Source organism: Mauremys mutica, chromosome 1 (genome assembly GCF_020497125.1).
Source record: "Mauremys mutica isolate MM-2020 ecotype Southern chromosome 1, ASM2049712v1, whole genome shotgun sequence".
Classification (NCBI taxonomy): Eukaryota; Metazoa; Chordata; order Testudines; family Geoemydidae; genus Mauremys; species Mauremys mutica.
Genome location: NC_059072.1, coordinates 113594070 through 113614057, shown reverse-complemented (window position 1 = coordinate 113614057; position 19988 = coordinate 113594070). Strand labels below are relative to the sequence as shown.

General features: G+C 48.4%; 1 protein-coding gene across 3 annotated transcripts in view; it reads right to left on the bottom strand.

The window, feature by feature from the left end:
• Nucleotides 1–19988, bottom strand: part of LOC123354585 (cat eye syndrome critical region protein 2) — a 129780-nt gene that overhangs the window by 9263 nt on the left and 100529 nt on the right. For all 3 annotated transcript variants that reach the window (XM_044996707.1, XM_044996709.1, XM_044996716.1), the window contains 7 exons: nucleotides 19296–19465; nucleotides 18682–18759; nucleotides 13372–13528; nucleotides 7829–7958; nucleotides 7478–7515; nucleotides 7286–7377; nucleotides 6938–7064 (listed from right to left, as the gene is read on the bottom strand). In XM_044996707.1, coding sequence (XP_044852642.1) covers nucleotides 6938–7064; nucleotides 7286–7377; nucleotides 7478–7515; nucleotides 7829–7958; nucleotides 13372–13528; nucleotides 18682–18759; nucleotides 19296–19465 — 792 coding nt within the window. The remainder of the gene's footprint in view (nucleotides 1–6937; nucleotides 7065–7285; nucleotides 7378–7477; nucleotides 7516–7828; nucleotides 7959–13371; nucleotides 13529–18681; nucleotides 18760–19295; nucleotides 19466–19988) is intronic.

Genomic DNA, 19988 nt, shown 5'->3' with positions numbered 1-19988 from the left:
TTCTCCTCCGTGATGACGCTTTCACCAAAGTGGTCATCATTACCACAGGATACCCATGTTACGTTACTAGGGTATGCTTTCCGGGTATGGTCAGCAACAATTGATTTCGCATATTGGCCGTATGTATTTTTTGGATGTTTTTTTTTTTACCCATACCACCAATATTACCATGCTTAAAAGCAAAGCCAATTGGATTTCAATTATTCAATTATAAATTATTCAATTATAATGTGCTGTATTTATCAGTTATGCTGCTTCTTATAAGTTTTGCATTTATTTTAGGAGGTGCATTTTGCCTGTAATTACTTAGCCACCAAGTACCGTCCCTGCAACACAGCTGCCTTAGTTTGCTCTTGCAAACCTCAAATTTGTTCCCCCAGTGTCTGTTGCCTTTGCATGCCAAATGGATGGCAGGATTCCCCTTTTTTGCTGCAATTAATTGTTCCTGGGCAACTCCATGGATTAGTGCATTAGTGCTCACACTCCGTTTTTCACCTTGAAGAAAAAACATTTTTTTTAATTTACTCACTTGGGATCGAGTCGCAGCTCCAGTCTCTTAAGGTGGTCTGTAAATTCTGCTACCATCCATGATTCCTGCCGTTCCCTTCTCAAGGGGGCATATGGCCCTTTGGGAAAGGCATGGGGGTGAGGGGTATGGCCATCCGGGATCTGTCTCCTCGGGATCAGTCAAATATCCGTTAGGTAAGTATCATCTCAGGGGTCTGAAGTACCCCTGGTATCTGCACCTAGTCCTCCCCTTACTGCTGCCACAATGCCCCTCTGGGCTCCCAGTTTATATTTCAACTCTTAATCTGTTGCATGCAGGAGGAATGATGGCCGCTTGCTTGGGTCCGATCCTATTTTTCCTGCAGGATTGTTCTGACAACTGCCTGAACGTCCCACGGAAAGTGGAAAGCCGAGATAGCGGCCAGGTGGACCTTGATTGATGACAGAGACAAATCTTGGAGTCTGAGGTGCTGCAGGTAATCCAGGATCTCCTGCAGTGGGGCCTGCTCAGCCCGGATACTCCGTTCTGACACCCAGCACGTGAACCTTTTCCATTTGGCCAGGTAAGTCGCTCTGGTGGAGGGTTTTCTGATACCCAGCAAGACCTGCTAAACATGAGCTGAGAATTTCCGCTCATCCACGCTTAGCCATATTGTCAAGTGCAGCCCCGCCAGGTTCAGGTGCAGAAGGCTGCATGGTTCTGGGACAGCAGATCTGACCAGAGGGGCAGCTGCAGCAGAGCAGCTACTGAAAGTTTCAGCAACGTGCCAAACCTGTGATGATGAGGCCACACGGGGGCTATTAGGATAATCTTTGCCCTGTCCTGCTTGATCTTCACAAGGACCCTGTGAATCAGTGGCACGGGTGGGAAGGTATACATCAATGCCCCTGACCACGGGATGAGAAACGCATCTCATAGGGAGCCCCTGTCCATCCGCCGGATCGAACATAACACGTGACATTTCCTGGTCTGCCGGGACGCGAACAAGTCCACCTGAGGAGTTCCCCACTCTGGAAGATTATGCTGACCACCTCCGGATGGAGCGACCACTCGTGGTGAGACGAGAAGGTCCTGCTGAGGTGATCTGCTAGCACATTCTTGGTTCTGGACAGGTGCGCAGCTACCAGATGAATGGCAGTTGCACACAAACATCCCAAAGGCTGAGAGCTTCCTGACAAAGGGCTGAAGACTTGGCACTACCCTGCCTGTTGATGTATTACATTGTGATGGTATTGTCCTTCAGGATCTGCACCACCTTACCCTTCAGGTGGGGCAAGAAAGCCTGGCAGGCCAGGTGAACTGCTCTGAGCTCCCTAATGTTGATGTGGTGGGCCAGATCATCCCACAACCAGCGGCCCTGGCTGCCCAGATCGCCCAGGTGGGCTCCCCAACCCAGGTCCGAAGCTGGTCCAGGTGTGAAGGGAACTCCCTCCAACACCAACCCAGGGTCCAACCACTAATCCAGGGATGACTGGATGTAATCCGGCACCCTGACTATCCGGTCTTAGTCATGCCTGGTGGGGATGTAGACTGACGCCAGCCACGCTTGTAGGGGCTGGATATGGAGCCGGGGATGACTTACCACAGATGTGCATGTAGCCCAACAACCGCAGGCAGGTGTGAGCCGTGGTGAGCAGGTGGTTCTTCATATGTGAGTTCATATCCGACACGGCCTGAAAACACACTTCTGGAAGAAAGGCTTTGGCTTGCGTGGAGTCGAGAACTGCCCCAATCAACTCTATTCACTTTACTGGCATTAAGGTGGATTTTTTCTCGTTTATCAACAGGCCCAGGTTATGACAGGTGGAACACACCAGATCGAGGCTCCTTTGTACTTGTTCCCGAGACCTGCCCTTGATGAGCCCAGTCGTTGAGATACAGAGAGACCCTGGACCCCTCGACGTCTCAGGTAAGCAGCCACTGGCACCATACATTTTGTGAACACCCTTGGGGCCGATGAGAGGCCAAAGGGCAGTGCCATGAATTGAAAATGGCGTCTGCCCACTATGAAATGGAGGAAACGCCTGTGACCTTTGTGATACAGCAGGGCCAGGGAGCAGTGGGAGAGTGGTAGAGAGGAGATATAAAAGCCCTAGGCTAATCAAGGTGTGGTTCCCTGTAGACTAGGGAAGGTTACTACAGGTTAATTGGAGCACCTGTAGCCAATTAAGCCCTGTCAGGAACCTAATAAAAAACCCCTGCTTCAGGCAGACAGTTTGGAGCGAGGAAGGAGAGAGGACTAGAGTATGCTGGTGTGTTGCTGAGAATTAAAAAGACCAGAGAACCGGAGGAAGGGAGACCCTGCCCCAGCAGGGCAGGTAGACTCCCTCCCACAGCATCAAGGACCAAGGGTAACCCTACCCAATTGGGAAGAGGGTAAGAAACCCGCAGGGGTTGAGAAGGGTTGCGGCTCAGAGTGAGGAGCAAACCCAGACCCCTTCCCCGCTTCCCTCCTCTACCACCTTCCCGGGCCACTAGCCCCAAGAGCAGGGGCAAGGTGTGGCATCCTAACACCCTCCTCTCCCCCTCCCCAAGAAAAGTGCAGGACCCACCATACCAACACTGGCCATTTTATCACACCTTGAAATATGGAAATAAGCATCCTTCAAGTCGATGGCGGCGTACCAGTCTCCCAGATCCAGGGAGGGGATGATCAAGACCAGGGAGACCATGCGAAACTTCAACTTTCTGAGAGACCTGTTGAGGCGACACAGGTCCACAATGGGTATGTGGCCCCCTTTTGCTTTCAAGATTAGGAAGTAGCAGAAATAGAACCCCTTTCCTTTCATGTCTTGAAGGACCTCCTCCACCGCCCCCAGATGCAGGAGGTTCTCGACCTCTTGAATGAGGAGTTGCTCGTGAGAAGGGTCCCTGAAGAGGGACGGAGAAGAGGGGGGCTGGGAGGGAGGGGTGGCTGAAAATTGCAGGGCATAGCCCCGAGATACTGTGTCCAGAACCCAGTGGTCTGAGGTGATCCGCGACCAGATCGAACAGTGGGGATGAAAACGGCTGAGGAAAGAACAAAAGTGGATCCAGGGAGTTGACTGGGGTGTCGCTCTCAACTGCACCTTCAAAATGAGCAGTTCAGGCTCCCTGGATGCTTAGCTGGGCCGAAATGCATGGATGAACGGGAATTGGAAGGGTGGCAACGACTAATACTCGTGTCTCTATCCCTTCGCCTTGCAGACTCCTGACAAGGCTTTGGCAGCGGGGGTGGTCAGAACTGCTTCCTTGCAGATTGCAGCATATGCATACCCAGCGAGTGAAGGGTGGTCTGAGTGTCCTTTAACCCATGCAGCCACATGGCCTTTGCTCTGCAAAAAGTCCATTCCCATCAAATGGGAGGTCCTGGATCGAGGTCTGTATCTCTTGGGAGAGGCCGGCGGTCTGAAGCCAGGAGCTGTGCCTCATGACCATTGCCGATGCAACCACCTTAGCTGCCAAGTCCACCGTGTCCCACATCATTTGGAGGGAGCACCAAGCCACCGCACTGCCCACTTCTACCAGGGTGCCAAATTCCTGGGCCAAACCCTGCGGGAGTGACTCCTTGAACTTACAGAGGGAGTCCCATACATTAAAATTGTACCTGCCCAAGAGGTTCATCACCCGGAATTGCAGGCTGGTTGTCAAATACATTTTTCTCCCAAAAAGGTCCAGCCTTTTGGACTCTTTATTTCTGGGAGTTGAACTGGTGTGCCCCTGCTTATCCTTCTCGTTAGCCACAGAGACGACCAGCGAGCCCAGAGGTGGGTGGGCATAAAGGTACTTGAACCCTTTGGCCAGGACAAAGTACTTTTTTTCGGCCCTTTTGGAGGTGAGAGGGATGGACGATGTGGTTTGCCACAGGGCCTTGGCAATTTTCAGGACCCCATAATGCACTGGTATTGCAACACGGGCAGGGGTAGAGGCCAAGAGCACATTGAACATGGTGTCCACCTGCCTGGCCATCTCCTCCACCTCTAGGCCCAAGTTCTTGGTCATCCGTTGAAGCAGGGTCTGGTGTTCTTTAAAATTGTCCAGCAGACTGGCCCGAGGGTCCTGTGATCACCTTGTCCAGGGATGAGGATGACGACTGTACCACTGAGGGAGGCTCCAGGGCATCATCCCCCGTGGGGGAAGGGGGTTTTGAGGTGGGCGCTGTATCCTCTACCCCGACCTCTGAGTGTGCTTCATGCACCAAACCCGGCAACTTTTGCTCCGAGGTGACAGCAGATTAGTGGTGCGAAAGGGGCATCATCATCACTGGCATGCCCCACGCACTCCAATAAGGCCACTGCGCTGGCTCCTGGCCATGCTGCCAAGGCCGCACCGTAGACGTCGATGAGGCCTCAGGTGCCCAATTGTGCCAGTGGAGTCTCGGCGAGGGGCTAAACTGCCCTTCCATGCTAGAGAAATCCTCTTCTGGTGACCACGGCGAGGTTGCCAACACCTGTGTCTGCCTGCTGACTGTCGCCGCCGGAGACGGGTGCTTGGAGGAGGAGCAGTGCCAGTACCGAGGAGACCAGTATTGCGATGGGGAGCATTCCCACAGGACAAGCGATTAAGATCTGCACCGAGAGGATGACCAGTGGGAAGGCGAATGGTGCCGGTTGTACAGAGACAGCCACCTTGCCCTAGGTGATCCGCGTTGAGATGGCAGGGACTGCGAATGCAGTGCCAGTGATCAAGGGTGAGCCCCAGAGGATCTGGGCTGTGATGCCGGAGATCTGCAACGTGGAGACGGAGAGCGTTGCCTTGGCTCGGGGGGATTGGTGGTGCTCCACTGGCCCCTGGGGGTCTTAGCTGCTGGCTTGCCCACATAGGGAGTCTTTGTCACCTCCTGCGGCATGTGCGGAGGCCTCTGCTCTCTCGGCGCCAGGGGAGGGCATCGATGTTGCCACAAGTTTGGGTCCACGTGGCTCTGGAGTGGCCAGGCAGCCCGAACTGGGTATTTTTCCTGATGCCCCATGGCCTTTCTTGCCCAGTGCCAGGGAGTCGTGCTGCTTAGTTTTCTTTCTGGGTACCAGCAACGGAGAACGGTGCCTAGCAGAACCCGGTGCCGGGGGTGTGCTGTGCACCAAGGCTGAGGTAGTTGGAGTTAAGTCATGGTGGGATGGCTCAGAAGCTGGACCGAGAGCAGCCTACATGAGAAAAGCCCTCAAATGAATATTCCGCTCTTTCTGAGTCCTGGGTGGAAAATTTTTACAAACACGACACTTGTCCTTCACATGTGATTCCACCAAGCACTTAAGGCAGCTGCTGTGGGGGTCACTTAAAGGCATAGGCTTGTTATAGTCGTCGCAGGGCTTAAACCACAGAGACCAGGGCATGCCCCACCTGGGGCAAAGTCCCTTCTGGGACTCTAACCTCTAACTACATTTAACAACTACTTACAAGGCCCCAAGGCTCAAAGTCAGAGAGGAAACCACTAGCCCTTGCTATGCAAGGAGAGGTGCTCCAACTAACCACTATGGGAGGCAAGAAGGAACTGAGAGGGTGTAGGGCCGGCAGCACCTGATATACCTAAGCATGAGCACGGCACTCAAGGGGGCACCACAGCCGACCCTATGATACCGCTAAGGCAAAAATCTCTAACGACTGTGCACGTGCGCACACCTAGAATGGAATCAACATGAGCAAGCACTCGAGGAAGAACAGAGAGATCTCGTCCCTCTGTGATGTTGGAATTCACTTTCACTTGGGGACAATGCTTGATGGATCTAAACTCCTTACTCTTCACTGTTACACTGGCTGACACTGACAGGTGCTGGCGAGACAGAGCCTGCAATATTCCCATACTGGTAACCTGCATGTTTCACCTCAGTGAGGCACCTGATTTTAATTGCCATAGCAATGGGGAGTCCTGATGGTTCCAGGGGCTCCCACCAGCTGACTCGTGCTGATGGTCCAAGACTCAAAGGAGAACTTAAGAACACCATTCCCCTCCAAAAGGCTGCACACACACTGTGTTCCTCCCTTAGTTTTACTTTAAAGATACTGAAGGCTAAGCATACTCCTGCCCTCCACACAATCCCTGTAATTCAGATACCATCCCCGGGAACACAGAGAACACACACATACAAGAGAGCAAACTCCTGAAGGGTCTTTTTTCTTTGCACCTATTGCACTCTGCCCAACTAGACTAGACCCTTTGGTACAGTTAATAAGCCCCAATTTATCAAGGTATTTAAGTACATGCATAACTTTACGCGTGTGAGTAGCCCCAACTCAAGTCAATGTGACTGGTCATGTGCTTATCATTACAGACACATTTACAAACCTTGCTGAATCGGGGCTTTACTATCCATGAACTTCTGCTGTCACCTCCACCCTCCAGAAGGTATCCAGAAAGAGTTCTGGTGTCCAGCTATGGATGACTCGGTAGAGGGTAGGGCTTTTTGACCACCAAGAGCTATCAACAGATGGAACAAGTTTTCTCATGGCTCTTACCGCTGCCTTCACCATTGTATTTTAGGCAGTTCCTGAACATGGTCTTCATGTCACCCACAAACTCTTCCTTGGTGCAGTACTGACCTCCATTCAGCTTCTTCTCCATGCTAGAAATGTCCATGGGAGCCTGAAACACATCAAGATCTCCCTTCAATTACAACAAAGCATGAGAGAGGTCCAGAAGGTGGTGTTACTAGCTTCCCAAAGAGGCCAGAAGGGACTGTTATGATGATCTAGTCTGACTTCCTGCTTAACACATGGCCAAAAAACTGACTAAAGACCTAGCTTTCTACCAATCCAAAGAGTCACATGCAAGACCAATGGAGCAGGTTGGACCATGTTGCATACCTTAATGATCTGGTAGTAGTTTGGAGCATATGATTCATCAACTGGTTCCAAGAAGGGCCAAGAGTCCTTGTGAGCCTTTACCACATCTAGAACTGACCGCAACAAAAGGAAGAGAAACTGTTACGCACAACCAGGCAGACATTCACTTATTTTTAACTCCTGCGAAGTGAAAGGCGAGAGTAGGAGACTGACCTTTGTACATGGCGGTGAACTCATCATCCAGTTCAAAGCTGCAAATGGGAAATGCAATAATGAACACACACTCTTATCTGCATCATTCCTCCACCCCATACCTGGTGCTGCCAACAGTAAGGTTCTGCAGAAGAACCCGTACGTGCATCCACACTATGAACACTCAAACAGACACTCTCTTGTCTGTACCGCACTCTACACCCCTCAGACATTCCTCCCACCTCAATCCCCTCCTCACCATCCTTATTACCACCCACCCCATTTACTTTATCACTGGCCACATTCCTCCTATCCCCTACCCTGAAAGCGTATGACTGCACAGGCATGTTGCACACACTGCAATGTACTCACAGATCCTTGGTCTTCCTTTCCTCCCTAGCAGGAGAACTGGGATCTAAGTGGGAAAGTTCTGGGGGAAGCTCCTTCCCCTGGGCCAGAAGCCAAGCCCGTTCTTCCCGGAGCTTCCTCCTCCTGGCTCGTTCTGCAGTGGGAGAAAGGAAGCCGTTTAGCCCCCTCACCCCTCATCAGTAACATGACACAAGAAAACTAAGGAGGCTATTCAGCAGCCAGTTTCAGGAGGTTGTCGTGTCCGACAGCCAAGGGCTTTACCCAGTAAACGCTGTCATCCCTCCAGCAAGGAAACAGAGACTACAGGAGCACCATACCTGCCTTTCCTCCACTCCTCTCCACCTTCACAACCACCTATTTTGCAGTGTCACTGTTGCAAAGCTGCTGCTAGCCTGTTTACAAACAAATTTCCACTTAACTGACCCATGTGGGCCAGCTGTGTTGCTGAGGTTTAAGAGGTCAGTGGCAGGGATGGCAGGAGCTACTTTCAGACCACCTCTGGTCTGCAGCCAGGCATTGGTTAGCAACTGTTCTGTTTCAGATGGGGAAGTTTACTGGTTTTGTGTGAGCTTAGTTTTTTTTTTTTTATACTAGCTCTAAGTCACCTAAATTCACAAGCACATGTTTTTGTACCAAGATTATGTCTCTAGAACTGTTTTCTGAGGAGACTCTCTGTTTCCTTGGTCACTGCAGCTGCAGCAACCCACATATGGTATGAAGGTGGGATCTCCCACAGAGGAGAATACCAGAGACTTGGAAATGTAATGTGGAGACCCAAAGAAAGGGTAGCAGAAGATGAGAGACTGGAGGAGATTCTGGTGTATTTGCCTCCTACAGCCTCTGCATCTCAGGCCTGTTCTGTGAGAGGGCAGCCTTCACGTCCCTTTTCTAGTTGTTCTTAAAGGGCCAAAGTGACACGAGACGAAGGCAGTAAAAGATGAGCAGGGCTCAAGAAATGCCACACCCTGAAGGAAAGCTATTGCTACATTCCAGTTTGTCAACTAAGGAGGGAGGTGAAAAGGGATGAAGAGAAAAAACTGAGAATGAATGTTTCTGAACTACCTTACTCCCACTGACACCAGAAGCACCATTCCTGTCTTCAAAGGTATGTTTTTGAGGGAGAATGTCCATCAAGGATGGTGCAAAAGCCTCCTAAACTTTCGCGGAACCACAAGGAGGAAGATGTTGGCGTTTTCTTTGTTTTGTGTGGCTGGCCATATTTTGTGACCAGCCACAGAGCTGGTGGATTCCTTTCCTGGTACCCCTGTTATCTGAGAAGGCACCTGAGGTCTATTGCACCACATGAAGACACCCCAGTGACTACTCCTAAGAAAAAACTGCTAACCCTAAGAGAAGGGTCAGGTCTCTGAATACTACTGAAGGGTCCATCAGAAGCAGCACCCTGAGAAAAAATTAATTCTACAACATGATTGCTACATCCAAAGAAATCCACTGAGGAGATACTGGATATTATCATTCAGGAGCTGTTTCAGACCTGGGCGTGTGTCAGAACAAAGAATGGTGAAGAGTTTTCAAGTTTACTCTTACAGGACTCTGGCTAGCAGGCGAGAGGGGACTTGGTGTAAGATAAACCTGGATTCTACAGGGGTGGAATGGATATAAAAACCATGGTATACTTTTACTGTGACCAAGTGTGACATAAATCAGGGTACTCTCCAGTGAAAAATGTCATGGATGATGAACCTGTGTCTTTTCCCAGGAGGAATCTTAATATTAGCCATTTCGGTGATGGCATCCAGATGTGTGTGTGATTCCTAAATGAGAGGAAGTTAAGAGGCCTCCTTGACACAGGTAGTGCACAGACCTTTGTCCACCACAAATGGATCCTCACTAAAGGCTGGACGTAAGCAACATCTTACTTATTGTGCTGTGTACATGGAGATTACATGGGTTTCTGGTGTTCTGCACAGAAATTAAGGACCAGTAAATTTTTGATGAAAGTAAGTATGGCTGATAAACATCCCCTCTAACATAGAATTGGTTTATCCTGACTTAGAATACCACAACTTGTAGCAGACTGTCCAATATCATGTGTGGTAACTGGGTCTTCAGTTACAGAGAAACAACTTTTTTCCAGAAGAACTACTGTATATGGGAAACCAGGAAAGGTGGCATATGTAGAAGGAATCAAAAGGGGAATTTACATCTTGTGAGCTGATCCGGAAGATCAAAGGGGAAAGAAAGGCCTTGGATCCAAGTTGGCCTGGTCAGAAAGATGAGAAGGAGGAATCCACCTGACTTATCTTTGAACCTGGAATAGAGCAATCCCAACATATGTTCCTGTATACGTATGGATCATTAAATTGATTCAGCAAGAACTACCTTCATATCACACACAACTTTTTACAGAATTAGGGTCACTGAGACCAAAGGTGCAATGGATACCCGTACGATGAGTTAAGGAAATTAATGACCTAGGAGTAACCGAGCCATTTAATACTAAATGGACAAGCCTTGTAGTGATAGTGCCCAAGAAAAATGGGAGTGTTCACTTTGTGTAGGCTTTGGGAAGCTGTCTAAATCTGATGCTTTGCACTGATGAGATGATTATGAATCTGGGGGAATGCTACCATATTTCCAGGCTGGAGCTCAATTAAAGGCACCTGCCATTAACCCTATCACTGCAATATAAAGAATCTCTCAACTTTAAGATCACAATTGGACTGTTTTAATTCACTGGAATGCTTTTGGCCTACACAGGGCACTACCCATCAAACTCTGAAAGGTTGGCAGTGTCCCAAAGGTACTTCATAATTTTCCAACTGCGTATCTAGGTGATATATAGTGCCATGTGAGAGGAGCAGCTGAAACCTCTAACAGCTATTCTTGTGGAAATCCAGAAAGCTGGTTAAAACCATAAATCCAAGGAAATGCAGATGGGCCCAGCAGAGGTTCACAATCTGGGTTATACCACACAGGGGTCGGCAACCTTTCAGAAGTGGTGTGCCGAGTCTTCATTTAGTCACTCTAATTTAAGGTTTCGCGTGCCAGTAATACATTTTAACATTTTTAGAAGGTCTCTTTCCATAAGTCTATAATATATAACTAAACTATTGTTGTATGTAAAGTAAATAAGGTTTTTAAAATGTTTAAGAAGCTTCATTTAAAATTAAATTAAAATGCAGAGGGCCCCCCCCCGACGGGTGGCCAGGACCCGGGCAGTGTGAGTGCCACTGAAAATCAGCTCACGTGCTGCCTTCGGCACACATGCCATAGGTTGCCTACCCCTAGGCTAGCAAAATATCAGATTGACAAGGTACAGACGATCTAAGTCTGCCCGCAGCCTGAAACTAAAAAGCAGGTGAAGTCTCATTAGATGGTACAAATGCTTCCATTCTCCAGTTTTTTGTCATTGCAGTACCCCTTACAAAATTCAGTTAAGATGAACCATAAATTTCAAAGTCTTTGTAACCCTGAAAACCTATGTATGTGAACATCCAGTCTTACAAAATAAACTACTTCATCTTAGGGTCATTGCTGATCTGTCATGAAAAAACTTTTCCCAGAGAAAAAAACTTGATTTACTGTCACTGAGAGCGTGTCTAGTAATAAAGTGAACTGTGGAAAACCCAAAATATTACCTGGATAACTGATGTTTCTAAGGCCCAGTGTACATAAAAAAATATGCACTGATTTAACTAAAGGTTTGATTTTAAACCAGTTTAGTTAAACCAGTGCAGTAAGACTTCATGGACACTTATTTTGTTTTAAGACAAACTTATTTTGATTTGGCTTAAGTTAATTGGGAGCAGCTTTAAACTACACAGAATAAGCCCCTCTTAAACCAAAATGAGACAGTCCACACAGAAATTTACACCAGTTTAATTAAATTGTTTTTAAAAACAGATTTAAGCTAACCCAGAGCAAATTTTTTGTGTAGACAAGGCCTAACACCATCAGATAATGCAGTGATTCTATTCATCTCTCTATGTACATATATGGCTGATATCAAAGCAGTATCTGAGCATCTCCCATGTATTTGCAGATTTATCCTCACAACACCTGATGTAGAGAAGTATTATGCCCATTTTACAGATGGGGAATTGAAGCACAGGAAATTACGTCACTTGGAAAAGTGACACAGGAAGTCTGTGATAGATCTGGAATTGAATGGATTTATGATTAATGCACTAGATTAGCTAGGACTGACAACTAGCGAAGTATAAAGGTCATCTGTGTAACTGCGTTTTAAAAGGCTAAAGGGGTAGCAGGCAGAAGAAGCTACTCTGTTACAGGATATCTGGCCTACTACCAAACATCTGGTTATCAGACTATTCTGTACTGGAAAGTTTACTGGTTTTGTGTACTTAGTTTTTCTTTTTGTTACAAAAATTCTGTATCATCTTAAACAATTCACAAGCACTTTTACTACCCCAGACATTTACATCCAGAGCGGTTTTCTGGGGACACGCTGGGTCTTCCTGGCACTGCAGCAACCCAGTCATTTGTTGCGATAACCACATATCTGGCACTTCTGTCCCCAGATTAAATGACTGACTCATCCTGCACCCAGTTGCAGCAGCCCAAAGCAAGAGTGAAACGAAACCTGACAATGCTGCATTAAGCCCAGAAAAAACCTGTCCTCCCCACACCTGTACCACCTCTGACTTCTCAAGCTCACACTTCCTGCTGATCCTTTAGCTCAGAATTACTGCAGCGGGAAGAGGAGCAGGAAGAAAGGAAGAGTCATTTCTGTTCAGCTGAGAGATTGAGGAGTTGGATAAACTGCAAATAGACTCAAACCACAGCAAATAAATGAATCCCGGTAACTCAGCTTATTCCTGTGACATTCTAGTGCCAATGCACACCTGTCTGACGACAGGTGTTCACATCCTCTGACCCCCAAACAGTTATCTGTTAGGCAACGGTGTGTGGACAGCATGAACTAGTACTTGGAAAAGCTTCTAAAGTTGTCCCCTGCACAAAGTTGTCCCCTAGTTTTTAACCCTTGGTCCAGTCTGGACCCTGATTTATGAGATCGCCATTTAATAGCCCACATCAGTGTGGAAACTCTGCTCTTGCGGCACCCACCCTTCCCCCTTGCAAGGCGGTTCCACCTTGCAGTGTTTCTGTCTGTCCACCTGCTTCTGGCAGACTGGAATGAGTGCTGCTCAGAGGCAATGAAAACCCAACTGGGCAGGTTGACTGTGGGGAGGTGGAAGAGGGGCGGGGAGGCAGAAGAGGTGGAGGGAACTGCAAGAGGAGCATAAACAGTAGGGAGGAGGAAAGGACAGAGTTACGGAAGGTGATGAAGCCAGGATGGTAGGAGGAAGACAGAGCTGAAGGAGATACAAGAGGACAAGGAGGGAGAAGGAAAACGGAATATAGGCGGCCAAACAAGAAGAGGCCAGAGAATAACAAACCCATTTCTGAGGTAACACAATCACTGATTCCATCTTGGACGTATATGAAGGAGTCTATGGCATGGAAGGAGCACAAAGGACATATCTCAACTCAGTTTAACAACCCCATCAGGGGCCCTTTTCAATGTCCCCACCTCCACTTCACACAGCAATTACAGGTACCTTCCACTGCTTTGACCTTCTCCTCCATCTCCCTCTTCCTCTCCTCCTTTAGCAGCTGTTCCTGCTCCTTCTTCTGCACTGCCAGAAGGATCTGGCGCTCCTCCTCTTCCTCCCTGCGCCTTTGCTTCTCCATCCTGCTGAGCACACTTGGAGTCACCTGGGATAAAGGGCCACATATGAAATTGTAATGGGCGTAAGCGTAAGGTGGCACGGGCTTATACGGATCTGATCAGCTGCAGATTTACTTTGAAGGAGACTTAAAAATGTAACTACAATAAGTGATGGAAACAAAAACACCTACAATCTCTCTGTCAAAGAGGCTACACTCTATGAGCGGTATTCTCCTCCCATTGTGTACAGTTCTTATCCCATCTCAGTTCCTTCTCCCTCGATCCCTGGCATGTTGTAATTCGTGTGTATGATCCAGCTAGACTGTAAATTCCACGGAGCAGGTACCACATCCTCTTATTAATCTGTGATGCACCATGCACACATATGGCACCGGGGAAAAGGCACCGCGGGAAAAACTTTATTTGCTTGATTTCATTATAAGCCGAATGCTTGGATCATCCATCAACATTCCCATCCCACTGACAGTTCTACAAAGCACAGATGCCCTGAACATACCAAGGAAAACTATCACACTTGGAAATAACCCATATGCCCACAGGCTCTCCACCTCCAGTCTCAGGGTATAAACAGCAACAATCACTTAGGCACAAGGCATTTCCTGAAGATTAATGATCAGATGAGGTCCCTCAGCTGCCTCTCAGGCCATCAACTTTTCCTTGCCCACCATTAATCCCCAGAAAAAGCCCTGCACCTTGATCACTATTGCTTTACTGTTTCACCTGCCTGGAAATAGGACCTGCGGGTGCTTTGATAAATGGCTTGAAAGGTTAATACAGTGAACCCAGACATATTGTAAGTGCCTCCATTCTTTCTTTCTTTCTTTCTTTCTTTCCTGAAATGCTATTTAGCAATGTCCTGCAGCAATGCCCCTTGGAGAATCACCCCACACTATCCCCTACCCGCTGCCTCCAGCAGCAACAGTACTTGAGGGGAAATTGTTCTTCACCTCATGTTGCCCACCAGTAGACTCATACAATAGTTACAGAGATTTGTTCAGTCAGGGCCCTGGAGTGCTTTACAGCATTACCAGTGGATCCCACATTAAAGTGCACACTGAAGAAAAAACAGAAACACCTGTTCTGACCAGAATGCAGTGAACCCTGTGGGCCTTACCTTACCCCATGGAGTGGTCTCAGTTATTAAGATTCAGAATCCCCAAAGGGCTACAGTACCCAATTAATCCTGCCAGACTCACTGCCTGCATCCCAGGGGAATTAGCACAGAATCTCAGCAATTAGAGATGGTAAAGACTCTTTACAACATGTAGTCCATTTCCCCAGCCACTACAGGACTCTTCCTATAGTGTAAGATCTTTGCCCAGTTGTAATATCACAAGCAACAGGACTCCTGTCACTTTCCAAGGGAAACTATTCCATGGGTTTATGCACCCCACTATTAGCCAATAACTCTTAATATTAAATCTAAAATTAAATCTGTTTCCTTGTAAGTCAACCTTTCCAGCCCTCAGTCACTGTAGCTGCTTTTTTCAGAATCCCCTCCAGTGGGTTTACATCCTCCTAGTCTCAAGATGCCCAGAACTGAACTCAATACTCCAAGTGCAGTCACAACAGAGCTGCAAAGAGAGGGAGTATCAGCTCCTTGTTCCATGGGACGATGCCTCTTTGTGAGGTTCAGAGCTGCACTGCCATATCAAAACACGAACGTCTCTCTAATTTAACTTCCTCTATCACCCGGAGGTCTCATTAGCTTTGTGACCTGACCAGAGGCCCAATCCTATGAACAGGAGCATACATAAATGTAGAGGTGAGAGTAATCCCACTAACATCAGTAGGGCTACTAATGTGAGTCAAGTTCCTCACATGCATAAGCGTGTGTACAACTGGGCCCCATATTTTTAGATTCTTAGTCTCCTTACATGTCTCTAGCCTCTATGAGGTTCAAACCACCTCCCTCATTAGCGTGCGCTAATGTCATTAGCGTGCTAACATGTACGAAGACAATAAGACAAAGGATGACCAGCCGCCGGTGGCAAGTCCATAGCAGATTTTATTTATGATGCATCAGCCAGTTTTTTTATACACATGACAGTGGATCCAAGCCAATCTGTGTGTCTCACCAGACACCATTTTTGCAGATGCTAAGCTATTAATACGATCCTCTCTTCTCTCAGTCTCCACATTTATATGCACAATGGTTATGGTCATGCATATAAATGTGTTCTAGGGAGGTGTTGGCAAACATCTAGCCTGCAATTCTCAAAAGACCGTTTTCAGAGCTAGTCCAAGTGCACTTATCTTTCCTATGACATTCAGTATCTCCCCACAATGTGGAGACAGCAGCCACAGGGCTTACACCACCCTTTGTACAGAAGACAGTGTTTATAAAGCATACAAGAGTTTTAAACAAACCAAAAGGTGCCCCCCTTCCCCCCTAGCAGATCTGGTGCCATTCTGGTGTGAGTTAAGAGGAAAACAGGAAAATCACCAACCCAACACAATGAGCACTGCGATTCCAACATACAGCCACCCCAAAACAACATTTGTTCCCAGTGACTCTGGCAGTCTGACCGGGCCTGCTCAAGAAGTCTGATTACACCAGATATAGGATGGGTGCTTTAAGATGTTCTAGATGGATAGTGGCCTGATTTTCAGAGGGGCTGAGTGCGTGCAACTTCCAATGAAGTCAGCTAGAGCTATGGGTGCTCATCTTGGAAATCAGGCCACAGACACCCAAGCAGGCAGCCAGGTCGTGTGTTGGAAGGTGTCTCCTTGCACACCTGTTTGGAATGAGAAATGCCAGCACGGAACAGAAGTAAAACTTTCTGAACCCAATAGTTGGCAAGGATTTTTTTCTGCAGTTTCTGCAATTTCAATGTAACCACCTCCCTCCTTCCTACAGAGGGCACTGCGAGACATAGCATCACCATCCCTAGGTTCTGCCTTTCACGTTGGCTTCCGAAATGGGCCATCTCAGGATATTCAATCAACATAAGGAGATGGAGGACTGGTCCCCTTGGCCTCCCACAGCTCATGCCCCTTCCCCTCATCCCCTGAATGTTCTCTGCTAGGATTTCCGCAGTTTCTCCTTAATGAGGGTGCTGCTCAGAAGGTTTTTAATGAGGAGTTAATCTGAACCACCTGTTGAGAAATCCCCGGAGGGGTCAGAAGCCTACGGAGCAGTTACAGCTCAGATTTAAGAAGCATCCAGAGCCTGGGGCTAGAGGGAAGGGGTCATGTACACAACACCACACTGAGCAGGAATGACATTTTGTGCCTGAATATTACCAATGCAGCCCCTAACCAACCGTTAGCAAACTGCTCACCAGATATTCTGGCACTTTTCCTGGCTCCCACGTTGCACATGTCACTGCAATGTCATGCTGGGCAGCTAACACACTCCCCCTCCCTGCAAATATGAATGAGACTCCCTATCACAGTAACTGCTGGCACCCCCAACTCCAAAGCACAGTAAGAAGCAGTGGAGGGATAGCCCTGAGCTCACTGGAACCAATGTACTGGTACACAGGCAGCAATTAACAACCCTCTGCACTCGTGGACCTGGAGCACCTGTGTTACTGATTAGCAGCCATTCAGACTCCATGTGTTTCCCTACCCGCACATTTGGATTTTTGCTGCCTGCGTATAAATGTGTCATCTCACTTCATGGATGGTAAGCTTCTTTGTAGCACAGGAAATAGGGTTGCCAGGTGTCCGGTTTTCAACCGGCTCCGGTCAGAACCACTAATCGGGCCGTTACAAGTTCAGTTGGTGGCGCGGTGGGGCTGGCAGGCTCCCAACCTGGCTCCCCAGAAGTGGCCGGCATGTCCCTGCAGCCCCTAGGCAGAGGCGCTGCTAGGGGGGCTCAGTGTGCAGCCCCCCACCCCAAGCGCTGGCTCCGCATCTCCACTGGCCAGGAACCATGGCCAATGAGAGCTGTGGGGGCAGCACCTGCAGGCGGAGTCAACACGCAGAGCCGCCTGGCTGTGATTCCACCAAGGGGCTGAGGGACGAGGCCACTTCCGGGAGCCACCTGAGGGAAGCGCCGCCTGGCCGGAGTCCGCACGCCCTCCCATGCCCTAACCCCCATCCTTGAGCCCCCTCCTGGACCCAAACTCCCTCCTGGAGCCCACACCCCACGCACACACACCGTGGACCCAACCCCTTGCCCCACCCCAGAGCCCACACCCCCATCCCAGAGCCTGTACCTCCTCCTACACCCAAACCCCTGCCTCAGCCTGGAACCCCGTCCCACACTCTGAACCCCTCAAACCCACACTGGAGCCCCCTCCTGCACACCAAACCCCGCATCCCTGGCCCACCCCAGAGCCCGCACCCCCAGCCAGAGCACTCATCCCCTCCTGCACCCCAACCCCCTGCCCCAGCCCGGTGAAAATGAGTGAGTGAGGATGAAGTTGGGGGGCGGGACTTTGAGGAAGGGGGCGGAGCAAGTGTGCTCGGGTTTTGTGCAATTAGAAAGTTGGCAACCCTAACAGGCATTAGAAATAGAACAGACAAAAATCATCCATCAAGTCCTGCCCCTTGGCTCATGTGGGATGTTCCCTACAGGATGTTTTCCAATGTTTTGTCCAGTTTAAATTTAAAACATGCAAGTAATAGGGTTTTTGCCACCTCCACTGGGAGAGTATTCCATGACCTAATAGATCTGACTCTAAGCTTTCCTAGGACAATCAACCTAAATTTTCCCTCCCTGTTCCATCCTATTTCTTCACATTACACCTCGCGTACTAAATGAAAGAATTAATCTCCACCTTTAGTCTTTACTCCCTGACAAGTATATGTAGCCTCATGTTTACCTTTATTAAGCTATACATTCTTCACTTCTGTAATTTCCCTTCGTAAATCAATCCTTCTATCCCTGGTCCTATTTAGATTTTCTCTTAACAGTCTCCAATTTGTCAATATTTCTATAGTAGTGAAGTTCCTCAAAGTGAACACATTCCTGCGGGTGCAGCTGCCTCTGAGTTAGAGAGAAAGGCTGTTACTTCCTTGATTCATGATATGATGCTTCTGTGCATGCATCCCATAATTGCATTGGCTTCTTTTGGTACCATTGCATATTCATCTTTAATTTGATGGCTGCTATCAAGCTCTCTTTCGGCATTAATGCTTTTTAAGTTTCCCTTCCCACTGAATAGCTATGATTTGGGTTATTTTTCTCCTGAGGTATTTGCTTGCAACCATTTTCAAACTTTCTCACCTCCTGCTGGATTGGTTTAATGGGCTGACGGTCAGACATCCATCTGGGCGAAAACTCCGTGCGCTGCAGACGCTTCTCCTGAAATGGGGGTAGAGGAAGGGAGAGAAGGAGAAGATGTGGATTGGAGCACACCAGTAATGTTCGTAGGGGAATTTTTGTATTAGGTGTGACCAGGAAACTACTATTAGCTTTACAAGGGTAGCGTCATACAGACCTCTCCAAAGGCCAGACTGGCTATGGAGTTGATTTTAGAGGCATGTTCTCAGGAAGTTTACACCAAATTTGTCCCATCTTAAAATAGTTATCTGATGAGCAGCACTCTTCAGAGTCTAGCTATCCACCCCTAGCCACCACTCCATCACCAAAAATCCCATTCCCTGCAAACAAAGCCTAGTAGCCTCTGTTTACATGGTACCTTGAAAGTGTTTAGAGATCCCGTACTGCTCAGTGTCTCTGCTGCAACAGATAAAACATCCTTCCCTATTCCCAGGGGGGTTTGATGGCTGGCTGGATTTAGCACTCTCCCAGCCATCCAGTGTCCCTGCATTCAACAGCAGCCACCATACAGAGATAAGCAGGCTGACATCTCCCCAGCCTTATGTGCTCTCACACACCTTCTGGGCAATCATGTTGCAAATCTCGGGCAGGAAGTCTTCACTCAGGAGTTTGTAGAGCTGCCTTTCTCTTAGGGAGGTTCTCTCTCTGAAGCTCTCTGTGACTTGTCTCCACTCCTCTTCTGTCTGACACAGCAGCCACCATGTCCCACGGCCTGGTCCCTGGGACCCTTCAGGAACATAAAAGGATATTAGCTCTGCAATGATGATTGTTGGTGGCTTTCCTGCAACCCACGCCCTCCCCTCCAGAACTTGGGAAGAAAGAAAGACGTTGACTGTGTACACGCTCCTAGGTGACATGGGTTGTGGTCTAGGAAGAAGCAAGAAGAATCGTTCATGTAACGGGAAGACCTACATAGCTATGGCTTCATTCCAAGCTCTCTCAAGAGCATTGTATGGCCCCTAGTGCCAGTAATACACAATCCTGTATTATTTCCCACTGTACACAGGAGTGGGAAATAAAACAACAGCAGCACCTGGAATATTTTGGGTGAAATGCCATTATTAACCTAACCCACACTAAAAACACACCCATGTCTATCCAGCAGCCCACAGGAGGAAAAGGCAAGTGGGGAAAGGAGGAATTAGTTTCCTTAGCTGTAATTTATTTTTCATAATGGAAGGCATCACCTGGGTCTGGACACTACTCATGGGTTACATCTGCTCAGACTCCCTCTGCTGGACTGCTGCAGC